The 23,693-nt window shown below is 26.3% G+C and overlaps 2 protein-coding genes across 4 annotated transcripts; one reads left to right on the top strand and one right to left on the bottom strand.

Moving 5' to 3' along the window:
* Window positions 1–1,242: 1,242 nt before the first annotated feature.
* tun (N-terminal glutamine amidase tungus) lies at window positions 1,243–4,648 on the top strand. The gene is made up of 5 exons (XM_015511761.2): window positions 1,243–1,431; window positions 2,317–2,470; window positions 2,561–2,703; window positions 2,761–2,882; window positions 4,478–4,648. Exons 1-5 carry the CDS (start codon window positions 1,361–1,363, stop codon window positions 4,573–4,575), a joined length of 588 nt encoding a protein of 195 aa, XP_015367247.1. The 5' UTR covers window positions 1,243–1,360; the 3' UTR covers window positions 4,576–4,648.
* Window positions 1,257–22,731, bottom strand: LOC149055829 (uncharacterized). 3 transcript variants are annotated; one of them, XM_089225689.1, is made up of 9 exons: window positions 22,628–22,731; window positions 22,431–22,571; window positions 22,127–22,224; window positions 21,032–21,109; window positions 14,635–14,752; window positions 12,432–12,598; window positions 11,322–11,462; window positions 11,007–11,219; window positions 10,313–10,369 (listed from the first exon to the last, which is right to left on the bottom strand). In XM_089225689.1, exons 2-9 carry the CDS (start codon window positions 22,474–22,476, stop codon window positions 10,313–10,315), a joined length of 918 nt encoding a protein of 305 aa, XP_089081815.1. In that variant the 5' UTR covers window positions 22,477–22,571; window positions 22,628–22,731. The 3 variants fall into 3 exon arrangements, 1 of the variants encoding a protein (XP_089081815.1); XR_016191400.1 differs by lacking the exons at window positions 10,313–10,369; window positions 11,007–11,219; window positions 11,322–11,462; window positions 12,432–12,598; window positions 14,635–14,752 and adding an exon at window positions 1,257–2,144 and having other exon boundaries at window positions 21,032–21,132; window positions 22,427–22,725; XR_016191401.1 differs by lacking the exons at window positions 10,313–10,369; window positions 11,007–11,219; window positions 11,322–11,462; window positions 12,432–12,598 and having other exon boundaries at window positions 14,720–14,752; window positions 21,032–21,132; window positions 22,427–22,725.
* Between the last annotated feature and the right edge of the window lie 962 nt (window positions 22,732–23,693).

Below are 23,693 nucleotides of genomic sequence, written 5' to 3'. Positions count from 1 at the left end.
TTTCGGTTTTTTACTTATACGCGTGACACTATTTTTTTACATTTTTACCGCTTTTATATAATTAATTTTTAAATTAATTTTTTGGGGATGTAAAATTGTAAAAATGTAAAAAAAAAACAAAAGAATATCCCTTGACTTGCTATGCAACACCACCTCAAGTAGGTCACAGGGTAAGTTATGCCGTATAGTAGTGCAGTGATTACACGTTTTGCTCCTCGGTGCAGTCACTCTGATCTGCAAATCGAAAATATCCCGTTTAAGTATTATTTAAGTTATCCTGGTAAAAGTTAACCAAATAAAATTGATACTTCTAAATGCAAATTTAGTGCGCCGCATCGTTGAGGTTAACTAGTGAAACAGTGATGAAAAAAAATTGTACATAAAACATTTTCTTAATAAACATTAAATCTTTAGATTTCTCTGATTTTAGATCTTTTTACCTTCATCTAATCTGTAGTCCTTTGTTTTTATATTATGATTGTGTTTACATATAAATGCAAGATGCCATATTATCTTCTATGGCAATTATGCCAATGCCAAGATGGTCTAGGGAAGTGATGGGCAAACTTTTTTAATGGGGGCCACAAATTTTAAGAAATTCTAGTGGAGGGCCAGAATTATATAAAAATGCATTTTTTATACTATACAGGCCATATTATACTATCCATATCGATGGACCTACTTTCGCAAGCCGTGCTTTGCCCACCACTGGTCTAGGTGGTTCTGGGTTCATACAATCCACATTGGGTAATTAATGCATAAATATTAAATCTTTATTATTTATGGGTAAATGGTAACGTCATCAAATGCATGACAAAGAATATTTTGTCATGATCAAACGTATGTTTTCAACGCGGTACTATCAATCACTACTATCATTGTGTTCCATGTAGATCGTGCGATTCGTGTTCAGAATTTATTTTCTGGTATATAATTCATTCCAAATGAACTATTATTTATGGAAAACGATTTAACTATTCAATTGATTACATAGTATAGCCAACACAGAGACGGTCGAGACGGAGTAACTAGATTTTTCATTTAATAATCAGTAATCACCAAATCAAAAACCAAACGTTGAAGTACTGAAATACTTGAATATTTTCATTGGAATATTGTGGTATCGTGTTAACCATGTTTGATTATAATGATTACAACCGTGGTCCAAATGTAAGGTACTATACCATTGATGGAGGTGAAATACTTTAACCAGGTGATAACCCTGTTCAATGGCGATGACGACGCGCAATTGCACCTTTGTATCCTTAGAAAATTAGAAAATATATTTAGGTCTTCGTTACTTTCGATCCTACTTGAAAACTGTACATCGACAACAGGATCTGTCGCGAACGGCTGAGAAATGAGTTCGGGACAGTCTTCGAGCTTGGTAATCCCTCAGAAATCCGATTGCATGTACACGGCATGTTACTGGTATGTATATCCGACATCCCTATACATGTTGTGTATATTTTATTCGTAATGGCCGATAGAAGACTCCCTTATACCGTTTTTTACGCACAAAACGAACCGACTACTTGCATGTCTCAATAATCCGAATAATTCATTCCAAAAATTCGTTCGAATTACTTTTCAATATTTTACCGCAAGAGGACGTTTCAGTTCTCATCCACCATATTTTGTTGTCTCGCAACAAGCGCGTATCGACATAACTTACACTTAGCTTGGTTAGTTTTAATATTGGAGGCGATTGAACTATTGTTAAATATTAAAGTTACATCATTGTGATTTCGGGTAGATGTTTTTTTAATATTTTAATTTTAAGCGAGTTATGCGCATTTAAAATTTTAATATACAATACACATAACTCGCTTCAAAATTTAAATTTTATAAAAAAATAATGTTGACCAAGGATTTTACATTTTGGTTTGATAATCTATTCACTATAATAACAAAGCTAAACATGAATTGCCAAATCCAATTTTTCCATGTTTTGTGCTTTTGTAACAGAAACAACTAATGTGGATGAGAGATGTCTTCTTAAATATCTCTCCAATGTTCATATAATAACTGTAATGATAATTTCAACCAGTGCCGTAGAAACCACTGGTGCAGGCGGTGCAATGCATCGGAGCACTTGATCTTGAAAGGGCTTTACGCCCTTACCGATTATCTGATTATGTGACCTAAAATATAAACAAAGAAAAAAGAAAATTATGGGGCATCTTCACCAATTTGCACTGGGGCACACATGTATCTAGCTACGGCACTGATTTCAACTGAACTGATTAGTACCACTGTTCCGTACATTAAACTTAAATTTACAAACTAAACTTTTTGTTATTTTTATTTTTGCAGCGAAGAAAATATTTGGCAATTAGCAAAGCTGATACTAGAAGTAAATAAATCCACACCAAACATGAAATGTTATGTTATATTTGTGTCAAACTATAATAAATGCGTACACCTGTGGAATCAAAACTGTAGCCATAATGAAGGGCTTGTATTTTGGGTATAAAAATGAATAAACTATCAATTATTTGCTATTACTAATAAAAATCACACATGTTTTTTTTTTTTTTGTTGAATAATGGATGAATAGGATTATCACGTGTTTTTGATTGTTCAGCATCTTGATAAAACTCTGGTTTTTGATATGGATACTAGATTGCCATTCCCTGTTCCTTTCTCACAATATGCTAAGGAAGCTATTAGAGAGGAATTTAAAGAAACCGATTCTAAACGGTATATTTAATTTTATAATAATAGCATTATATAAATTACAATTGTTATTCTGTTTAGATATTTCAAAGTTGTTGATGCTGAAGTATATGTGGCTCAATTTTCATCTGACAGAAACCACATGATAGAACATGATCGTTGGATGTCACCACCACCTCCATATCCACCTATCTTAAATAAAGGTATAAAAATAATCATTTTTACCACTATTCGTTGTTTGGATTAAGATTAAAGATTATTAATTTATGAATGTGGTGTAATCTATGCAACATATTCATTATAACTTATAAGCATCTTACATTAAATGAATCGCATTCTATATTATGAGCAGTTAAAAACAATATCTATATTAGTAATTAATACAATGGATAGTATGAAATAAATTTCATCTAATCTTCAACACGTTTACTGCTGTTCATATTTGTAAAATTATGCTTGATCTTGTATGGATTAAAATTTTACTTTTATTTTTAAATCTTTTATTTCACAATGGTAGTTTTTATGTACAACTTAAAATATATAATTAAAGATAACAGAGTAAAAATAAATTATGTAATTGTTTAATTTTAATATTGACCAATTCATAGTGCTTTAAAATTTAAATGACTAAGCGAACATATTAAATATTGATAATAACTTAATATTTGACCTATTGACTTTATTTACCTATTTAGTAGTCATTAAATAAATTATGGAATAAAAATTGTAGTAATAATTGAAGGGTCTGGTGCAACAACCAGATAACTCCATTTTGGAAAAATGTTCAGGATGAAGATATAACACTTTCCTTAATTTTGCATTGAAGATAGGATTAATCTGTCGGTATATTGAAGTTGAGGACATAACAATAAATAATTATATTTAAATATCAAAATCCTAGTTTTAAATTTTGTAACCAAAAATATTTTTCAAAGTTGAACGTAACATGGAGTTATCTGGTTCTTGATCAGAAAAGTGCTAAATTTCAAAACTAAAAAATATATTTTTTTTTTTTCATGATAAAACTGTTTATTTTTAAACACATTTTTACAAAGATTTCTTTGATTATATATGAAGATTATAGTTTTTCATAAAAATAACAGATGGGTAAGCATGGGGAAAAAATTGTTTTTTTGGAAATATTATGTTTTTAATTTTTTAATTTTTATATAAGTTTCATAATAACAACTTATTTAGAGCAAACAAATTTAAAAAAACAAATAAAATATTTAGTAGGTACTTTCCTAAAAGTTAATAATAAATAATAATAACCCAAATATTCATCTTGAATAGGTGAATCTTAGTATTACATTTAAATATTTAAAAAAATACAGAATATTAATTTATAAATCATTTTACATGAACATCATCTTTTCTGGAACAAAACAAAATATTTATCTAATTAAAACAAAATTATTCTATTACTATTAGTTTGAATAATTATTGAAATCTACCTTTTGTTTAAAATAATTATAATGATTTTCAGTGTGGCCAGCTGGGCTCAACAACCAGATAACTCCAGAGTAATCCGTTTGTTGCACCGAATTACAAAAACGGATAACTCCATTTTATGCATTATCTCCGTTTATAGTAATCAGAGATATACTGTTATTGCACCCATAGATAAAGAATTTTTTCGTTGTTATTATTCAATCAAAAAGTCAATTTCTAAAAAAAGTGGAGTTATCCAGTTGTTGCACTGGACCCTTGTTAAATAATTGTATTAATGTATAATGTGAATATACTATTTTGAATTTAAAATAAACATATTTAAATTGTTGTGTTTTACTCATTGTAGATAAAGTTCATAATTTGGATAATTTCATTTCAATGGATTCTTCAAACGAATTTGGACCAGTACTGAATCTTGAGGAGTTCAAAGCTAGATTTTCATAATGATACTCATTTTATTATATTATATAATTTGCCGTTTAATAAATGTTTTTCATGACATATATTCACATATAAAGTATTATATCATTATTGGATTTTACTTTCAATTTTTATTGAAAATTTGCTTTATGGCCTTTATGCTAATGTAATAATTATATTTTAAATTATTAATGAAAACAAAACAAATTATTGTTAAGTTAATTTTAAGCTGAGATTTGTTTTTGTCTAAATTAAAGAGTTTGAGATTAAAATAAACATCACAAAATATATTGTGTTAATTTACTATTGAAATAGTTATATCTATAAGTTTTAAATTAGAAAAAAGAATATGTTGTTAATTTAAAACTATGTAATACTTAATTATAAAATGTTAAGCAATCTTTCAAAATCAAAATTCAAACAGTAGTTTATTAGTTATATTCCTTTGTTTATCAAGGATAATAGGTATATGATAAATTGATAATGTATAGGTAATTCTATGGTAATTTAAAATTTTTAATATTAAGTATTAATCTACATTTATCATTTCTAAAAATGAATTTAATAAATAATTATAGATTAAATATTAAACAATATATTTTATATTTATGTAAAACTATTTTTAAGGACTTTAGTTTTTAGTATAAACTTTTTAATAATTGTGAAATTACTTATTTCAATTTTAAACCAAAATACATAAAAAATAATAGTATTATGATTAATAAAGGAGTTTTCATTTGAAAAACAGAAGTTTATATCACCATGGAACAACTCTGTAATTTTCAAACACAAGAAGAATTAAAAAATTTGATATTGATTATTAAGTTCTTACCTCTATATTTAAAAATTCTAAAAATCAGAATTAAAATACCTAAAGGTATTATATTGTTAATTTATACTACATGGGATGAGCTTTTTATTGAAACATCACCGCAAGGATTACAACATTCACTAGTGAATTAGTTAATAATTGTCAGCTTTTCTGATGGAAAATGTAATTCAATAATTGCTTTCATATTCTTACTTTGTATCTATTATAATTATATATCATATACCTATCTACCTACAAAAGAAATAATTTTCAAAATACTTTATCTAATATTCAAGATAGTTCATGTCAAAATGTATGGACCTTATTTACCTACTACCTAATTTATAAATAATTGCCCAATTTTTTATTTTTTATTTTTTTTTAAAATAATTGATAAATATGTGTCTTTTATTTGTGTATATAATATGATATACTAGCTGATCCCCGTGCACTTCGTTACTCGTTAAAAATACCAACTCTATATGATTAAAAATTTGTGTTTAATTCATCGTTTAGTATCCGGCTAGACATGTTCAGAACTTCCCGTGGATTTACAAATTTACAAAAACTCAAAATGAATAACGCGAAAACAATAATAAATAATTCACCTTAGATTGGAAACCAATAGCAAGCTTACAAGTTACAATATACAAAAATATTTAATATATTTTTTGGTGAAAACAGAAAGATGGTGAATTGGTGACATTAATGTATTTTTTAGTATGGTCATCCTTTTACCTCTGCAACTTTATTGGACTAAATATAAACCAAAACTTGCTAATATGCTCCATTCGTTAAAAAAAAAAACAAAAAGATCTGATAAACTGCCTGCACGTAGAGATGAAAATTGGCAAAATCAGTTTGTATTTGAGACCAAAAAAGAGGAAATCCGAGTTACTACAATGTATCCATTGATTGATTCGTTAGTACAAGGAATTGACGAACGTTTCAGTCAAGAAAGCACTTCAATCATTACTGGAGTGGGGAAAATGTTGAAATTTGAACTGAACAAAGATGACATTAATTTATTGACAAATCATTTTGATTTATCAAAGGATGAATTTGTAAGTGAAATACATCTTTTGAAGGCACGAAACAAAGATGATATTCTTACTAATAAAGACTGTGCATTTTGGTTAAAATGGTTACGAGAAAATGGTATTGAGACCATTTTTTTTTCAGCATAGAAAAGTATTAAAAGGTTTCTCCGTCATACCAGTCACAAGTGCTTCGTGTGAAAGAGCTTTTTCGAAGCTAACGCATATTAAAACTAAGTTACGGATGACAATGACTCAAGGACGATTGGAAAATTTAATGCTTCCATATATTGAACAAACCATGGCCAAAAATGTCGACATTAATGATGTGATCAAAGAATTTAAAAGAATGGTCCCATATGAACGTCGTTTAGCATTATAAGTCTTAATTTTAAGATAGCAATTTAAATATATTTACTATCTGTATTTTACATTTAAAATTTAACTATTTAAGTTTATATTATAAGTGATATAATTTAGTTTTAAATAACATCAATAAATACTCATGTTATACATTTATATTGTAATAAAAAACATTAATATTCCCTATCGCTCTCCACTCTTATTTCCTTTGAGTATTCTAAGTGCAAAATGACTCTCGACTCTCGAGAGTGGCCCAGTCTAGTTAAAATGTCTAGTTCCGCCTATGCTTACACCAGAGACCGGCGTGGGTGCTCACGGAGTCACGGCAACATCGACGTATCGTTTGAAATTGTGTCGGTTCCTATAGAAACTCTGTTAACTCTTCAAGCCAAAATGAGCCAAAAGGCCCACGCGCAACTAAGGCGTCAGCGGGCCCCATCACCGATAAAAACCAAAGTAATATTAACAATATAAATTAATATTACACTATATTTATAATGGTCCATATTCAAAATATTTTTGTCTTTTATACTCACCAAATCATAACATTACTTCGAGCAGAGAATTATGTGGTTTGATATTTTTCGACCGTTTGGGGACGTTTGGTAGGTGCAATATTACAGCTACGAGTTAATTAATGTTTCAAATCTTATTTTTATTTTTGTGACCAATATACGTGGTATCAGCCTCAGCCATTGATAAGTGCGGCAACGATGGTTTTTCGTTTCAACTTTCAAATATATACATACATATATATATATATATATATATATATATCATTCGAATATTATAAGGTTAATCTTAGTGGAATTGGTGGTGTTTGATTTTTTTTTTAAGCCAGTAGGGTAGTCAATAGTATCCTATAGTCAATCCAGTAGTGCCCAAATATTAACATGATTAGCATGTAGGTACTGCAATTGAATGTGGTCTCGAGGGGAGTGGCTGTAAATTAATGGTGTCACAGGGAAATTTATACATTTATAATATACACTTTAGTCTCTATAATAATAATTAATTTCCGCGAACTACAGTGGTTAATAAATTAGTATAATTGAATAAATTGAATATCTATGTGCGCAATTGAGTAGAGTGCAACAAGAATATATTTTTTAAGTAAAAAAAATAATGAAATCGGCGGATGGGTAAATTGTTTTAACTGCTATTGTGCTCTCAAAATATTTCTGTCAATAAATTTAACAACGACCTATTATATTATTGGCACTGTAAATTTTAAAAGATCAGAATACGTATAAATAGTGTTTTAGATTTTACAAACCAAACGCACATTTTAATTGATTAGAAAATCGTTATATCGTTATCATTCTCTAGTTATTAATCAATGAATTAAATTTTAATCCACCACTCATCTCAACTTTAAAATATTGCCTATAGGTATCTATAGTCTACTGTTGTAACTAGAAAAACCAATTAGCTATCTACAACTGGCTACTATATTCTTTCGAAATTAATTTTTTTTTAAAGATACCTACAATCTACATATTATATTGAAATTCTCTGAAAGATATTTTGATTAGCAATTTAAAATTAAACTGTATCCTGTCATAAGACCACTTTAAATTATGCAAAAAAAATGTCTATACACATTATTACTTTTTGAGAAAAAAGTTATTAGGTATATTTTTAAAAGAAATGTAATTTATAGCAGTTGGTATAATGGAATAAGATTTTACTGCAGGTTAGCTGTAATGCACAGAAAATCGATATAGCTAATATAATGTGCAGACATTATATTATTATGCTTTTACAGAATTTAATTTAATTTTCTGTAGAACGGCTATACCAATATAACCTATAGGTTATGAAAATATGTTTAATAATATAGTTTACATTAATATATAATATATAGAGCAGGTTCTGACAAAGTATCTTCACGTGTTAGTCCCGTAGATATAATATAAATATATATTTATAAGTTTAGCTATATGGTTAGCCCCCGTCAATCATTGTTTTTAAATTAATAAAATAAATATATATATATATATATATATATATGATTTTGTAGAATTATTATTTTATAATAATTTGTTATTTACTATGTATTATAATATAATACATATTACCTATATCTAAATCAAAAATTTTGTTTTCATGTTTATTAAAAATCTAAGATTTATAAATAATGTATTTTCAGTTGTAGTTTTAAGGTTTTACTAGGTCATATTTCAAGAGATGAATAATTAATTTCTGTCATGTTTAGGTATTTCTCTACTTATGTATAATATACTCTTGTCTATAAGCTGTATAACTATTTATATAACTTTTGAAGTTCGCAGGACATATCGTGGCGAGGTTATAAATATATATTATATAGACACATAATACAATAATACATAATATATAAAATATAACTTGGAAGGTGGGTGAAGAACGAGGACAGATGTCAGACATAGTGATAAACCCCTTATATAGTTTCACGTAAACGTAAATGCAATAGTGTATAATATTATGATATAGAAAATTAATATAGATATATAAATATAATTATTAATTATCCAAATAATTATTGTTATACAAAGCGTAATCAAACATATTTATAGTATTTGCAACACATTTATTTAATTATTTAAAAATTGCTGATGAACACATCATAATATTTCTAAAATACTTATCTACTATACACTTAGAATCAACTCCGGGAATACGATATTATATTGAAGGTATAAGGTATATTTAGAATAAAAGTATAATTTTTATTTTATATTTTACAATCTACCAGTTTTACTTAAATGTATATTATAAGACATTGGCGCCATGTCGATGTCGAGTACCTATAATATAATATAGGAATTACGTTTAAATTGGTTTCTCAATGATGCCTTGGGTAATCGGTGGGTCAAAAAATTTGTATAGGATCAATAACTCTAATGGCAGGCTGTCAGGTTTTTGAAGAGTTGTTCCTTACATTACGTATGGGTATATTGCAGTTGAAGTCGCTCTTTCAAGGGATACGTTACATATATATTATTATTATTATTATTATTCCGTGATCAAAAACGTCTGTATTTCATTGTTACACTCAATTCCAAGGTATTATTACAAGCAAACCTATTATTGGCGGTGTTTTTAAATATATTTATTGGATCAAAGTAAAAAATATAATAAACCGCGTCTTCAATATATTCACTTCATAATAGTATTGAGGTATTTTTTTATTTAAAATTGATATAGATTTGTTATTGTTAATAAAATAATAACACTGAGGCAACATAAATGTCAATTACAAATTTTAACAAGAAATGAATCACATGCAGATGCAGTTGAGAGTTGACAATATTTACTACTTAGATGTTAATTAAACTATAACGAATAATTTTTATAATATATTGATGGTTGTAGACGAATCACGTAACATGTTATTTGATATCAAAAAAGAATTGTAATACACGTAACACGTGTTATAGTAATAAACATTAAAAATGTCCTGTAAGAAAATAAAAATATTGTTGAATATTCAAAATTTCAAACTTTGGTTTCTTTTGGCTCCGAAACGGTAAAAGTTAAAGAATAAATATTTTAAAAGACATTATATTTATAGAAGCAGCATAATATTTATTATAATCACACAACTAATGAACAATGAAACAATCTGAAATTAAATTTAGGAAATTATTTTTAAAAGAATTGGTATTTGTGGTGAAAAAATTTAATCATAGAATTTTGGACATACATAAGTTTTAAATAATTACAGCAGATATTAATTACACTTATTATTAAGTCTTAATAGTAATTAGTTAGATACATATTGTAATAAGTATATCCAAATAGATTTTGATTTTAATAAAAGATATTATATAAGTATATTTTGTAGGTATATAACATATTTATAAGAAATGTATTTATAAAATAAGCTTTAAGCCAATCATTGTTCAAATTTATATTTTATTGATGATCAGGCAATTATTATTTTTTTTTTTTAACTTTCAATAAAATCATTTTGAAAATCATTTTATATATTCTACTAATATAATCAAGTATAATTTTCAAAAATAATGATTTAAAAGTTTATTTTTGGCGTTTTAGAACGTATCTCAATACACTTATTCTCTTCTTTACTCCTGTGTTTTGTATTTATCTTTAATGATTTGTAAAGTGAAAAGGTATATTAATATTTAGGGGGCAACAATTTGTTTTGATATTTGCTATAATTATACATATTTTATATGTATACATGAAAAATACATACATATAAAAATAATTATAAATTACATATTATTGAAGGATACAAGTTCCACAAATGTACAGTTTTCTGGTATTGTTGTATGTATTAAACTCTGCATGCGATTTCTAGAAATTTTCTCACGAACCGTACACATTTGTAATGGTATAGTTGACGGTATAAAATCATCCCAATTCAAATTATTTTCATTTTCCCATCCAAGATCGCATTCGCAAAAATCAGTATGATTGTTCAAATATCCATTATGACAACGGATTTTCTAAAATATATTAGAAGTTATCTAGCTCAATTGAATTTTAAATATTAAGTCATAATCGTAATTTAATGTTTTAATTATCAGTTATTTTAATGAAACCTATACTTGGTTAGGATGAATTTCATCGAATGTTTGGAATTGTTCATCACTCTTGTTGTTATTTATCCTATACAATACTTCTTGAATATCTTTATTTGTTATGGTATGATTTAGATCTACACATTGGTTGTTTGACCAGATATAGGCCTATAATATAGGTACATGGTTCTTAAATTAGTTTTATATTTATCATTTTAAATCAATTTAATGAAACATATTTGTCTGATGAACAGATATAGGTACTCAAATACTAAGTATAGTTGCTACTACCAAAGTATCTACATATTTATATATTATATTACAAAAGTGTAGTGATTTATATAAGCTGTAGATGTAAAATAATACTCAAATATCACTAAAATAATAACATATTATGTGTAATAATAATAACAACGTTGACTCGAATACTATCAAGATTGAAGGAGATAATATAGTATAATAAAATAATATAAAATCTGATTTTGTTTTTAGCAAAAGTTCCTTTTAAGCGGTCGGCAAGCGCAGCGATCAGTGTCTGATCATCGTTATAATAATTCATTAATCATTATCACCATATTTTATAAATTATGTGACACAGGGACGCAAATAAATAATAAAAATACCATATACTAATATTATATACTTTCTCAAGCCCCCTTAATTATGTCTATGCTAATAAGTTCGATAATAATGAGTAAATAATAAGCATCATGCATTAGTAGCCAAAAACCTTTAACTCATATTGAAAAACTATAGGTTCCAATATACATTTTTTTATTTATTTTTTTTATTAAATTCTTTATACTGAAAATATGATATTTTAACCTGCATGCTATTTATTCAACCACCCCAAAAGTAAAATATTCAAATGCCAGAAGTCATAATACAAATTCAAAATCAACTTTAAAAACAAAACTACATATAACTTATATGCGGTATACTGGGTATGGAAAACAAAATGAAAAAAAATAACGATCAGAGTTAAGCCATCCTTATGTATGATGTAAATATATATTTTTATAAGTATATCTATTATATAATACAAGAATAACACAAATAAAAATTCTGTAAAATAAAATATAGGGACCTATCTTGAAAATTAATTGTCTTAAATTAAATAGTAAATAATTTATTTACTTGATTACTGTTATTCTTCGAAAGGCATTCTGGAATTTTTTCACATTTATGATTTGCTGTTCTAAAAAATCCTCGATATCCAGAATATTTCATATGACAATTTACAAGATTACAATAATCTAAATAGTCCTCATCAGGAAATTTGCATTTTAAATTATCATGTAGACCTACATTATTTAATATAATATTAGTTCATTTTAAATTTATACCAATGATATATTATTAGATTAAGTTAATAAATTATAAATATAAAAAATGATACCACATTAACTTTAATCATTCATTTATTTTGTTATTGAAAAAAATAATAATTTACTTAGATGCCTAATATACACTATTTGTTATTGTTTGGTTTATATACACTTTACAATATTATATCACTTTATTTTTTATATTTTAAAACGCTTATTATATATTATATGCTACTTATCAGTATCGTCAATGAGTTGGGTTATTAAATTTGATTGAATACAGCTTATAATGAAATTCAACAGATCGCGTGATCACAATAACTGAGTGACAAATGTAATTATTCTACGAATAGGGAAAACTTCAGACTCAACGTCTGTAAACTTAATTCTATATGTCTATAGATTTTACTATGTATACCTAGTATAATGCAACAGTGTATAACCAATGCAACCTTATTATTATTATTGATATTTGTCGATTAAATTGGATACAGTATGTATTTCAAGACGTCAATCACCTGCGTATTACAATTTACAAAATAACCGTATATATACAACAATAATTATAGGTAGGTATAGTTGAAATCCATTTTATAGTTTAATTTAAAAAAAGTTGAATTAGCTAGAGGGGAAAAATGTGTTTCTGTTTAAATTAAATCCCCTGTCATGAACATTATCACAGTTTGTATCACGTACATTTTTATAGTTAAAAACACAGACTTCTATATAAACTAGATAAGTAACTCCAGACATAAGTTGAAGCCGGGTTCCGCCATTTTCTTGGTTGGCAAATAGTATGAAATATTAAATATGTATTTATGGTAAAAATTAATTAATGTTGTATTGTATTTTATTATTTCTAGACTTGTTGTTTGTAACAAAACAAAATTATTTTATATAGGTCATTTTGTCATTATTGTTATATTTCACCTATAAAAAAATTTATAATTTTATTTTATTTCTTATACATTTTGTGTATGCCAACCAATGTTTTGCCAACCAGCAAAATGGCGGTCATCTCCGTGCGGGCTTCACTGACAACAATGTCAATATTATAAGAGTATCTTATCTAGATAGTATAGAAGTCTGTGGTTAAAAACTAAAACGTTACATGTATGTATATGGTTTAGAAATTTCTAAGCGGTAGGTAATATAGTGTCATATGGAATATGTATGTAGGCATATCACACATGTAATAATTATTAAAAAATATATGCAAATTTTATAAATTCTTAGACTGTTATTACCAGTATAATTTAACAGGTATAATATTCATTAATTTTTTTTGTCCTTTACAAAAAAAAAAATCTATTACATTATTTTAAATATTCTATATACCTACATAGCACATATTTTATAACGTTGTATTAGGTGCGTACAGCGTTTTGGAAAATGTTTTGTATGATGTCTTATATTATGATTCAATTTTAGAAATAATGCACATTAATCGGTTGGTAATACCATATTTAAAAATTATGTAATTTAATTTAATTTATAGGACGGTATTGTTAAAATGCACATGAATTATTTCAATGGAATAATAAACACCAATATTAAATAACTAAATACATTTACATAAATTATTGATAAAAATACAGTACCTATAGGTACACCTAACGTGATCAAAACATTAAAACACCAAATACGAGATTATCAACCTTTTATATAAATTTGTAAATTTGTATCTTATGATTATAATTTATGCTCAATATTATGTTATACATAAATTAATACATAATTTACGTATAAGTAGGTATACATTTACTATATACCTATATGTATATAATATGTATACTATGTACTATATATACTATATACTTATTTTTAATAATACTTCTGATTAAGAATATTTATAAAGTTAAATACTTAAATATCTACCTTAAACCAAATTTTAATTTATAATTAATGTTTAAGCACCTATATTTTATATATTCGTACTAAATAACTGTACCTATATAGTCTACAAGTAACAAGTATACATTTAGGTTATCTCATAGCCAACTATAAAATACCTTGTGTTACTGATGTATCAAAATAAATCTTTTGAATGGCTGTAGATTCCACATTTTCATGACTGTTAGATATTATATTGACACGAATGTCACATTCACCTTGACGATTGTATGAATACTGTCGAAAAAGATACAATTATTAAAGAAAAGAAATGTATTTCGTCAGACACATTGATCAGTTTGCAAGTTTGCTGAATTCATAAGTAAAATTCAACTAACACGAAATAAATAAGATGATATTAATTTTAAAACCAAAAATATTAGATCTTATTAGTAAAAATTATAATTTAAAATTAATTTTCAATCATTTCTCAGCGCAACCGATATGCATAACTGCCAATTGACCTTGACATAATTAGGCTAAAAAATATAATATTCCGCACACGATTCGGCTTCAGGAAAAATCACTTGACAGTGCAAATAGATTTACAGATGAAATAGCATTCTATAACTCAAATCATTAATTAATTTAAACAGTAAAAATGCCAACCAATTTGTTAAACCACGAATACTCTTCTCACCATCTATTTCAAATTCTCAATGCTATAATAGCTTAATATACATAAAATGTAGGTAGATACTACAACTGTTTCAACAACGGATAACAAGCTGATCAATTAAAATTTTTAAAAAAATAGGGCCAAAAAATAAAAATATACGGTGTCAAAAAAGCAAATACTTTTTTCTTTTCATTTTTCGTATAATTTTAATTTATTCCACAACCTAAAACAATATGCCTGCATACATCGAATGCTGTCATGGATCAAATTTGGCTCATCACTGATCTAAAGTAACAAGTAGATAATAAAATTCTAAAAAAATATATTTATACTAATGTTAAATAATTTAATTTCGAAAAATTTCAAGTATAATGTCAGGTAAGCTTATAAACATAATACCTAACTGCGTAGCTACACACTTACACCAAGCTGGTTTTTACATATTACAGCAGCAATATGGAAGGAAATTCCCAGGAGGTTTTTTTACCATAGTTGCCAATGGTAACGTTATAAACTACAATAAAAATAAGGCATTAACCATTGGAGTGTGTCATAAATATACCTAGGTATACATATAAAATGACTGGGGGAGATATTAGATAAGTTTAATTTAAACATTTTTATTTTATAACTATACCTTTTATAATTTCAACTTGACTACTAATGCAAATATCAAATTAAATAAACAGTATAATATTTAGTTGGTATATCTATAATTATATGCATGATATAACTATATTATATTGTTGCAATTTGTAGCTTATTTTAGCTTAATAAAACAAAGCTTTTTGTTTGTTTTTAAAAATTAATAATGTAGTAGTAATTTTTGTGATCATATACAAATTAGCAATATAATTATACAGTGTATATAATAAGGGTAATATAAGTATATAATATAATATGTTAAATGAAAAATAATATTCAATTTAACCATAGATAATATTATTAAAAAATAATATAAACAGGTATGTGCTACTCCACTGTATATTGTATTATTTTCTCTTTTCTCTCTATTTATTCAAAAAACAAAATAGGTTTTGTTGAAAACGTGTGACATAATTATTTACATTTTTCCACTGTTTTATATAAGTTTTTCCCAATTATTTAAAAAAAAAATGGGTTAGTGAGTACTGGTTTTAGGTAGTAGGTGCTGCTCTGCTATACATTAGCTGTTAACCAATTCAGTATGGTTTATTTCGAATTCAATGATATAAAGTTATTGTATTCGAAAAACGATTCAGTGAGAAGACGGTCTGTCAGCCTATATATTATTACTAAATATTAAATACTAAGATGATATTATTGTTAATTGATATTATAGTAATTTATTTAACTGTTTATAATACGCAGTATGTTAAACTAATTTTTCCAAAAAAATTGCATTTGAAAATGCCATAGTGAGGAATATTATACATGATAATATATTTTAAAAGTTTCAAGTACCCACGAGTAATATTATTTTTAAATTACAACAAAATAACTAAAATCGTTATTATTTTTTATTTAAAAATCATATTTATTTTTTTCCCTTTATTATTATATACACAATCTCTACTTCATGAGTACAATGAGAGTATTAGCTGAGATAAATAAAATACATGAACAAGCTCGATAAAAGCAGTCACCCAGTGATAACATTTATAAATTGAAGTTATAAATTAATTGATATATACATAATAAATCAATTTATTTATTTGTTTTTTTTTTTAAATATTTTAATATTAAGTTAGCTCTATACACGTTTTAAACCGTTTTAAATTCGGGATACATTTGCTGAAAAATTTTTAATTAAAAGATTGGGATGAGTTGCAAGCTGATTATGGAATCTTTTATAATAAGTGACTATATACTTCTTCTTTTACAGTTTTGATTTTCAGGTCTGTGTGAAAGGTATGATTAGAAACACAAGATGGGGAGTTCCTTAATTTTCTTAATTCAATATTTTGAAAAACCTGAATACGATTATATTTAAACTTAAAATATCTATTAAAAAAACTGCATATATATATTTTTAGATTTTTTGGTTACAGTATAAAATGCTTATGAAAACCTATTGTTTTAAGTTTCTAATCCTTATTATCTCAAAAATTAAACCTTTTACTTTGAAATATAAAATAATTAGCAAGTTGCTAAGGCTTTGATGAATTTTGATAACTTTAAATGCTTGAAAAAATATTTTCATGTTTTATGATCAAGCAAAAAATTATTTGCCAATAACAATTGAAAAAATAAATAACTTTGATGAAGATTTTATCGTTTATAAACAATTTTCTTATCATGATCATTTGGTAAATATTTCTATTTCTTTTCTTTTCTACGGTTATTAATTTCTGAGGGAAAAAATTTAATCGATTTTGTTAAAAACTAAGTTTGCATATCAATAACCCATGGTTTACCTTAATCTTTTAGTGTTTTATCCTTACGTTTTTGAAAACTACTGTAGACAATTTTACTTTCCACTCCCGGATTCTCTAACTAGATTCTCATTCCTACCAGAATATACCTATACCTACACAGAAACACATATCTACAATACCTACATATTAAATATATGGATATATATTATATATTTTTCATTATATTTTATTATATACAGGGTGATGATTCACCATCAAGCATGGTCACTCCCTTTTTCTTTAATAATGAAGTTATTTACAATTTGATTTTTTTAATCTTTAAATATACTAAAAAATCATATTTTCAAATTCTTAAGATTTTTTTGTACCATTTAAAGTTGAGTGGCCTATGGCGATACAAATTTTGTTTTTTAAGTGCGAACCCCAAATTTTTTATTCTAAATTATTTAGCGGATGATAAGGTAGGTACACTCACGTATGTGGTACCCTCGGCAACATGGGCCATTATTGGACTTAAAGCGAAAATAATTAATTAAACAATTGTGTAGTTACTAAATCTATAAGTGTTGATCAAATTTCGGTTTGAATGTTGGCGGCTGTAATGAACTGGATGATATTGGCTATATAGATTGAAGGTAATTGCTTAGTATTTCTGCTAGTTATTCAGGGAGGTTGTGGCTTAATCGGATATATTGTGGACTGTGGTATGTTTGGCTTTCAGAAATAAAAATTATAATTAGTAGTTTTTGAGTTATTTAACTTTATGTTCTAAGGATAAAAGGTCTATGATTTAGGTTTATAAAATATGCGGTCAATGGGGGATTTGAAAATATTATTCATTAATATATTAATCTATTAACATTAATAATTTGTAAAATTATCTTCCATTTAAGATAGATATCTTTCCTGATATTAATAGCTTCATTCTATCTTCACGCCATTTCATGTTGTGTTTGTTGTAGGTACCTACTCGTATCTTAGCTATCAAATTTACTTATTGTTGTATTGTATATAAATATTATAGATTGTAAATACTCTTTTTGTTAATGAAAGAAAAAAAAAAGAATTAAAATCATATTTGGTTATCCTAATCATAACAAAAATTACACTTTAAGCTAGGTATACCTATATATTATATAATTACACTAAGTTGACGACAAATTAATATTAAAACAATCAAAACAATTAAAATCTAACAAAAGAGTTTTTTATGTGGTTATTTAAATGATTTGGCTTTATGTTTTGTTTTCAGCCATTTATTGTTAAAAAATCGTTTATTTTAATTTTTCTCCTTCGTAAACTACATGTGATTTTAATAAAAAATATTATAATGCTATGGAATAATATTATGGACTTGGTGATGCATTATAAATTATAATGTAGTGAGGATATATCATGATGTGAATAATATTGTTATACAAAATAATGTCGTCTGTTATACAAAAAAAAAAAAAAAACGATACATGTGTACCTATAATAACTATTAATATATTATACCTATATTTTTATATGGGTACATTCTATTTGTTGTTAACGGATGAAAACATTTTCTCACCATCGGAATTCGTGATAGTAGTTTTGTTTTTACTTTAAGGCAAAATCTCGTGTATTATTGTTTTACGTATACGAAAATTACAATGAATTAATTTTGGATTTCCGTTTGAAACTTTTGTAATATGCGTAGTCTCTATTAAATATTATATCATATATATATATATATATATATATATAGGTAGGTTACCTACACGACTGCGGTAGATGCAGAGGTTAGTTATTTTCCCACATCGATTAACTGTAGGTATGTATATGTATGTACTATGTGTGCTATTTATGTGTATATATGTGTAAATAACATGTATGTATGTATGTATGTATGTATGTATGTATGTATGTATATGTATGTATAATATAATATATATAAAGGAGTACGTCCGGTTCTTTCATTATTACCTACACTTTTTTTCTTATTATTTTTCCTATTCAATATAAATTATTAACATGGCGGCCGTCAAATAATTGCTTCACGTCAATTACTACATAACCGGGTTAGGTTATGTAGTCCCGACGTCGATATTGTTATTATCATCGTCATTGTAGTCATCAAGATCATCGCCACAGTCGTTATTATCATCGTCATCATAACGCATACACAATGCACCCGAGGAAACAATACAACCGGTTGCTGCGGTTTCATTGGATGGTGAAAGGTCACGCCCAATAAACTCTATAGCTGTTTTCCAGTTTTCACGTCGCGTTAAGGACGAAATGGACAGGACCGTATAGACCGCTGGACCAGAGCGAAATGAGTTTTGTATGTAATACAATAATTAATATTTTAGGTATAATAGCGTGCGATTGAAAAATGCCATTAAAAGTTACCGCACACGGAAAAATGCATAATAACAAATTAAGAAAAGAAATCTTTGATGAATCTAATTGTATTACACCTATAGATTAAATACGCAAACATAATAAGCCATGTTAAAAAATTGTATTTTAAAATGAAATTTTATGAATAAAAATCATATTGTATATTTTAATAATAGTGTGTTGATATTTTATTATTCAGTGCTGCAGTGACTAAATTATAGTTAGGTATTGTTATTTATTTTTTAATAACACAAATATACATTTAATTATATAATAACACCTGATAGATTTATATGCATTTGTAAGTTCCTAAAGGATTCTATTCAAATACATAATATTATATTATATTTAATAATAATTTAAATGATGTGATGCAACAATAAATTACTTTTAACTTCTATACGACATTATACATTGATCAAAATAACAAAATACTTTTGATTCTTTATAAATTGGACTAATATAATAATTAGTCATATTATTTAATTTTAGAAGCATCTTATTATATCATAACATAAAAGTATACGAATAAATATTAAATTAAAATGTTGAGCTATCATAGTTTTATACTAATAGCTAATAATGAAAAAAAAATATATATGTATCGTATATATGTAATATAATAATATATGTAACTCTATCAAGAAACTAGCACCTAAATTAAAAAAATGTTTAAACTATATGTTCACTTTAAATTAAAGTCTTTAATTTAGTTGATACGGGTTTGAATATACTAATATAACAATGATTCAGATAATTTGTAAGAGTTTATTTTAATAAAAGTTGGAGATCTAAAAATGTATAATATGTCTATAAATAGCTCAACACGAGTAAAAATATTTTTAAAAAATGATGGTACCTATTCAAAAACATTCAGTGAAAGTTTTATATAGCTATAATACGGTCTTTTTTTTTTAGTATTCCACCAAAAACCAAAATCAGATTACTGCAGATAGATTATACATATTTTTACTACCTAAACAATATCTCTTTAAGCGTTAAATAATTTTGGCATCACATTTTATCTCTAGTTTCACCAATGCTACATATATTATATTATAATATGTATATATAGGTAGGTCCATATAATAATAATATGACCATAACTTTTTATATTATAAAATGTATAATGTAAATGGTTATACGTACGCCATAGTTTAAATTACTTACAATATTCAGGTACGGAAGTGTTATATTTTTAGAATGTTGTGCTGCCAAATCTAAGCTGCTTCCAATCAGTTGAAGATGCTGGAATTTTATAAAGGATTTCACTGTAATACCAAAATTTACAAATATAGGTAGGTAAAATAAAGCAAAATAGATAGGTACCTACAACTTGTAAGAGATATTATATTTAAGTTATTTAATTGTAATGTACCAAATTACATTTAATTGTAAATGATTGTATTTAAATTGTTTGGCTGAAATGTGGGTATGTTTGTCATATATTAAGAAAAATATTTATAAATCATTTTTACCATAAAAATCGATAATCATCAATTATTATGTATTTCAATACAATTGTTAAAATTATATTTCTATACTAATTAGTAATTACTAATATATGTCTGTATGATTACCTATATTGTTTCAAACTAAATATTTTTTTTTTTAATATTCTTGTTCCATAACTTTCTATTATTTCATTATAATTGTTGCTATATGTATTGAAAAATAATGTTTTTATTCTATTATCTTTTAATGTTTTATCAATACACAGTTATATCTTATATAGTTATATATAGTATATGTTATACCTAGCTCATAGATACGAGCGCGAGGTAATATCGTTGTCCGACAATTAATAGGTACATCTAATAACACATTATATATTTTATACTAAAATCTTTACTCTTTAAAATTAAACAAAATTAAAATAGCTTTAAAATACATGACCTACAATTTTTAAAATTAAAATGATTATTAAATAATTCATTTTAGAATTTTAGATTATAATTTATAAGTAAAGCAAATTATAGATTACAGCAGTGTACCTACGTATTTTTTTTTCATGAAAAGATGATTAAAATAAAACAATAATATGAAAGATATAGGTTAGGTATACATATATATACCTATAAATCATATATGCTCATATGGGTTACACACATTTATTATTACTTTTGTGTTCATAAAATCATTATAATATATAAAATCTCCTCACCCTTATTTAAAAATATATTGGCTACGACTATAATAATTAATAGGTATGAGTATGAGTTATGAGTGTGACACTGTGTGCTAATTAAATATTTGAATACGTACGTCACAATCAATATCAGTCGCGTCGATATGTTCACAGCATTTTATCATATCTGCCATCACAGTTACAGGGCGGTAGCCGAAATTTTTCAATGTTATGTCTGCGCAATGTATAATGAAATGATTATAGAATATAATAGACAATTGTTAAGAGACAAAAAATATTTTTAAGTTTTTAATTTAATATAAGTGCAAAACATTATTTTATCATCTGAAAGTGTCTTTTTGACATAATATTGAAATATAGGTACTTATAGTATTAACATTTTTTTTTTTTGGTATTCGTTGCGATTATATACCTACGTACGGAAATGTATGGTGAAACAAATTTTGATATTAATTACAGTTTTCATTCAACGGTAAGCAACGCGGGATTAACGCAAGTTCATAGCTGTGATGGAAACAAACAGGTATTCGCAGAGGTATACGCGTATCACATCTGATAATTCTAGGGGAAACGATAAATTAAAAAAAAAACCAAGTGTTATACACACACTCACACACCCTTTACAATATTATGTATACACATATGTATATATACATATAACACACACACATCCCACCGACGGACAAAAAGAATGTATACGCCGTTGTTACTATTATGTGACTGAAACGAGACTGGGTGAACGCTGTGTGCATTATACGTATAATGTGTATGGTTTAAACAGTGCATTGTTTATGTTGACAACATGCGAAAATGAACACGCGTCCGTAATGCAGTTGATCACGCGAACCCCCTCATATATACAATAATACGATGATATGTACCTACTCTGGCCAAAAAAAATATATATATATAATATATAAGCGTGGTCGCAGTACATATATATACCTATATACATGCACGCACGTGTGTGTATGAAAACAAAAATGATTCAAAAATGTATACAATTAATGTAAATATTGTATATATAATATACATACGTAAATACAAAACGACTACAGAGAATATTTCGCATTTAGCGGCGCGCGTTTGTAACAATGAACACAGCATTGGACCACCACCACTGCCGAGTCGACCGGAAACTTCAATCAAAACCACACTATATATATTATATATAAGTAGTAGTATTATTATTATAAAAAATATTTCAAATAATAATTTCATAATCATATATATATATAGGTACGTATAACGTGTACAAAATTATAGTATATATTAATGACTACTGTGAGCGAACGAGCGCTGTCGTCGGGCGGCCGAATAAAGACGCGGGTAGTCGAGTTTCCGAAAATGTGTAGGTACGTGGTGTGGTGTGTGGTGTGTGGATGATATTATGCAAGTGGTGGAGTGTTTGCTTCGTCGTCTTTTATATATAATATAAGTACGAATCCACTACTTGCGATACGAGATATTAAACTATTATGATTAAAGGGCACCGCCAAGTGTGAGATAATGATATAATGATATTGGCATACCGCTATATCAGCTGGTGTGTGTATACTGCAGTATATTAAATCAATTGATTACAATATTATATAATATATATTATGTATGTATTTTATATTGTACATAATACCTAAAGTACCAGGTTTGACGTTCATAAAATATATATTTGCTGCTGATGAC

The sequence above is a fragment of the Diuraphis noxia genome, unplaced genomic scaffold (genome assembly GCF_037042655.1).
Source record: "Diuraphis noxia isolate RWA-SAM2 unplaced genomic scaffold, SU_Dnox_SAM2 contig0004, whole genome shotgun sequence".
Taxonomy (NCBI): Eukaryota; Metazoa; Arthropoda; class Insecta; order Hemiptera; family Aphididae; genus Diuraphis; species Diuraphis noxia.
The sequence above is the reverse complement of the archived record's forward strand: the minus strand, read 5'-3'. Positions and strand labels throughout refer to the sequence as shown.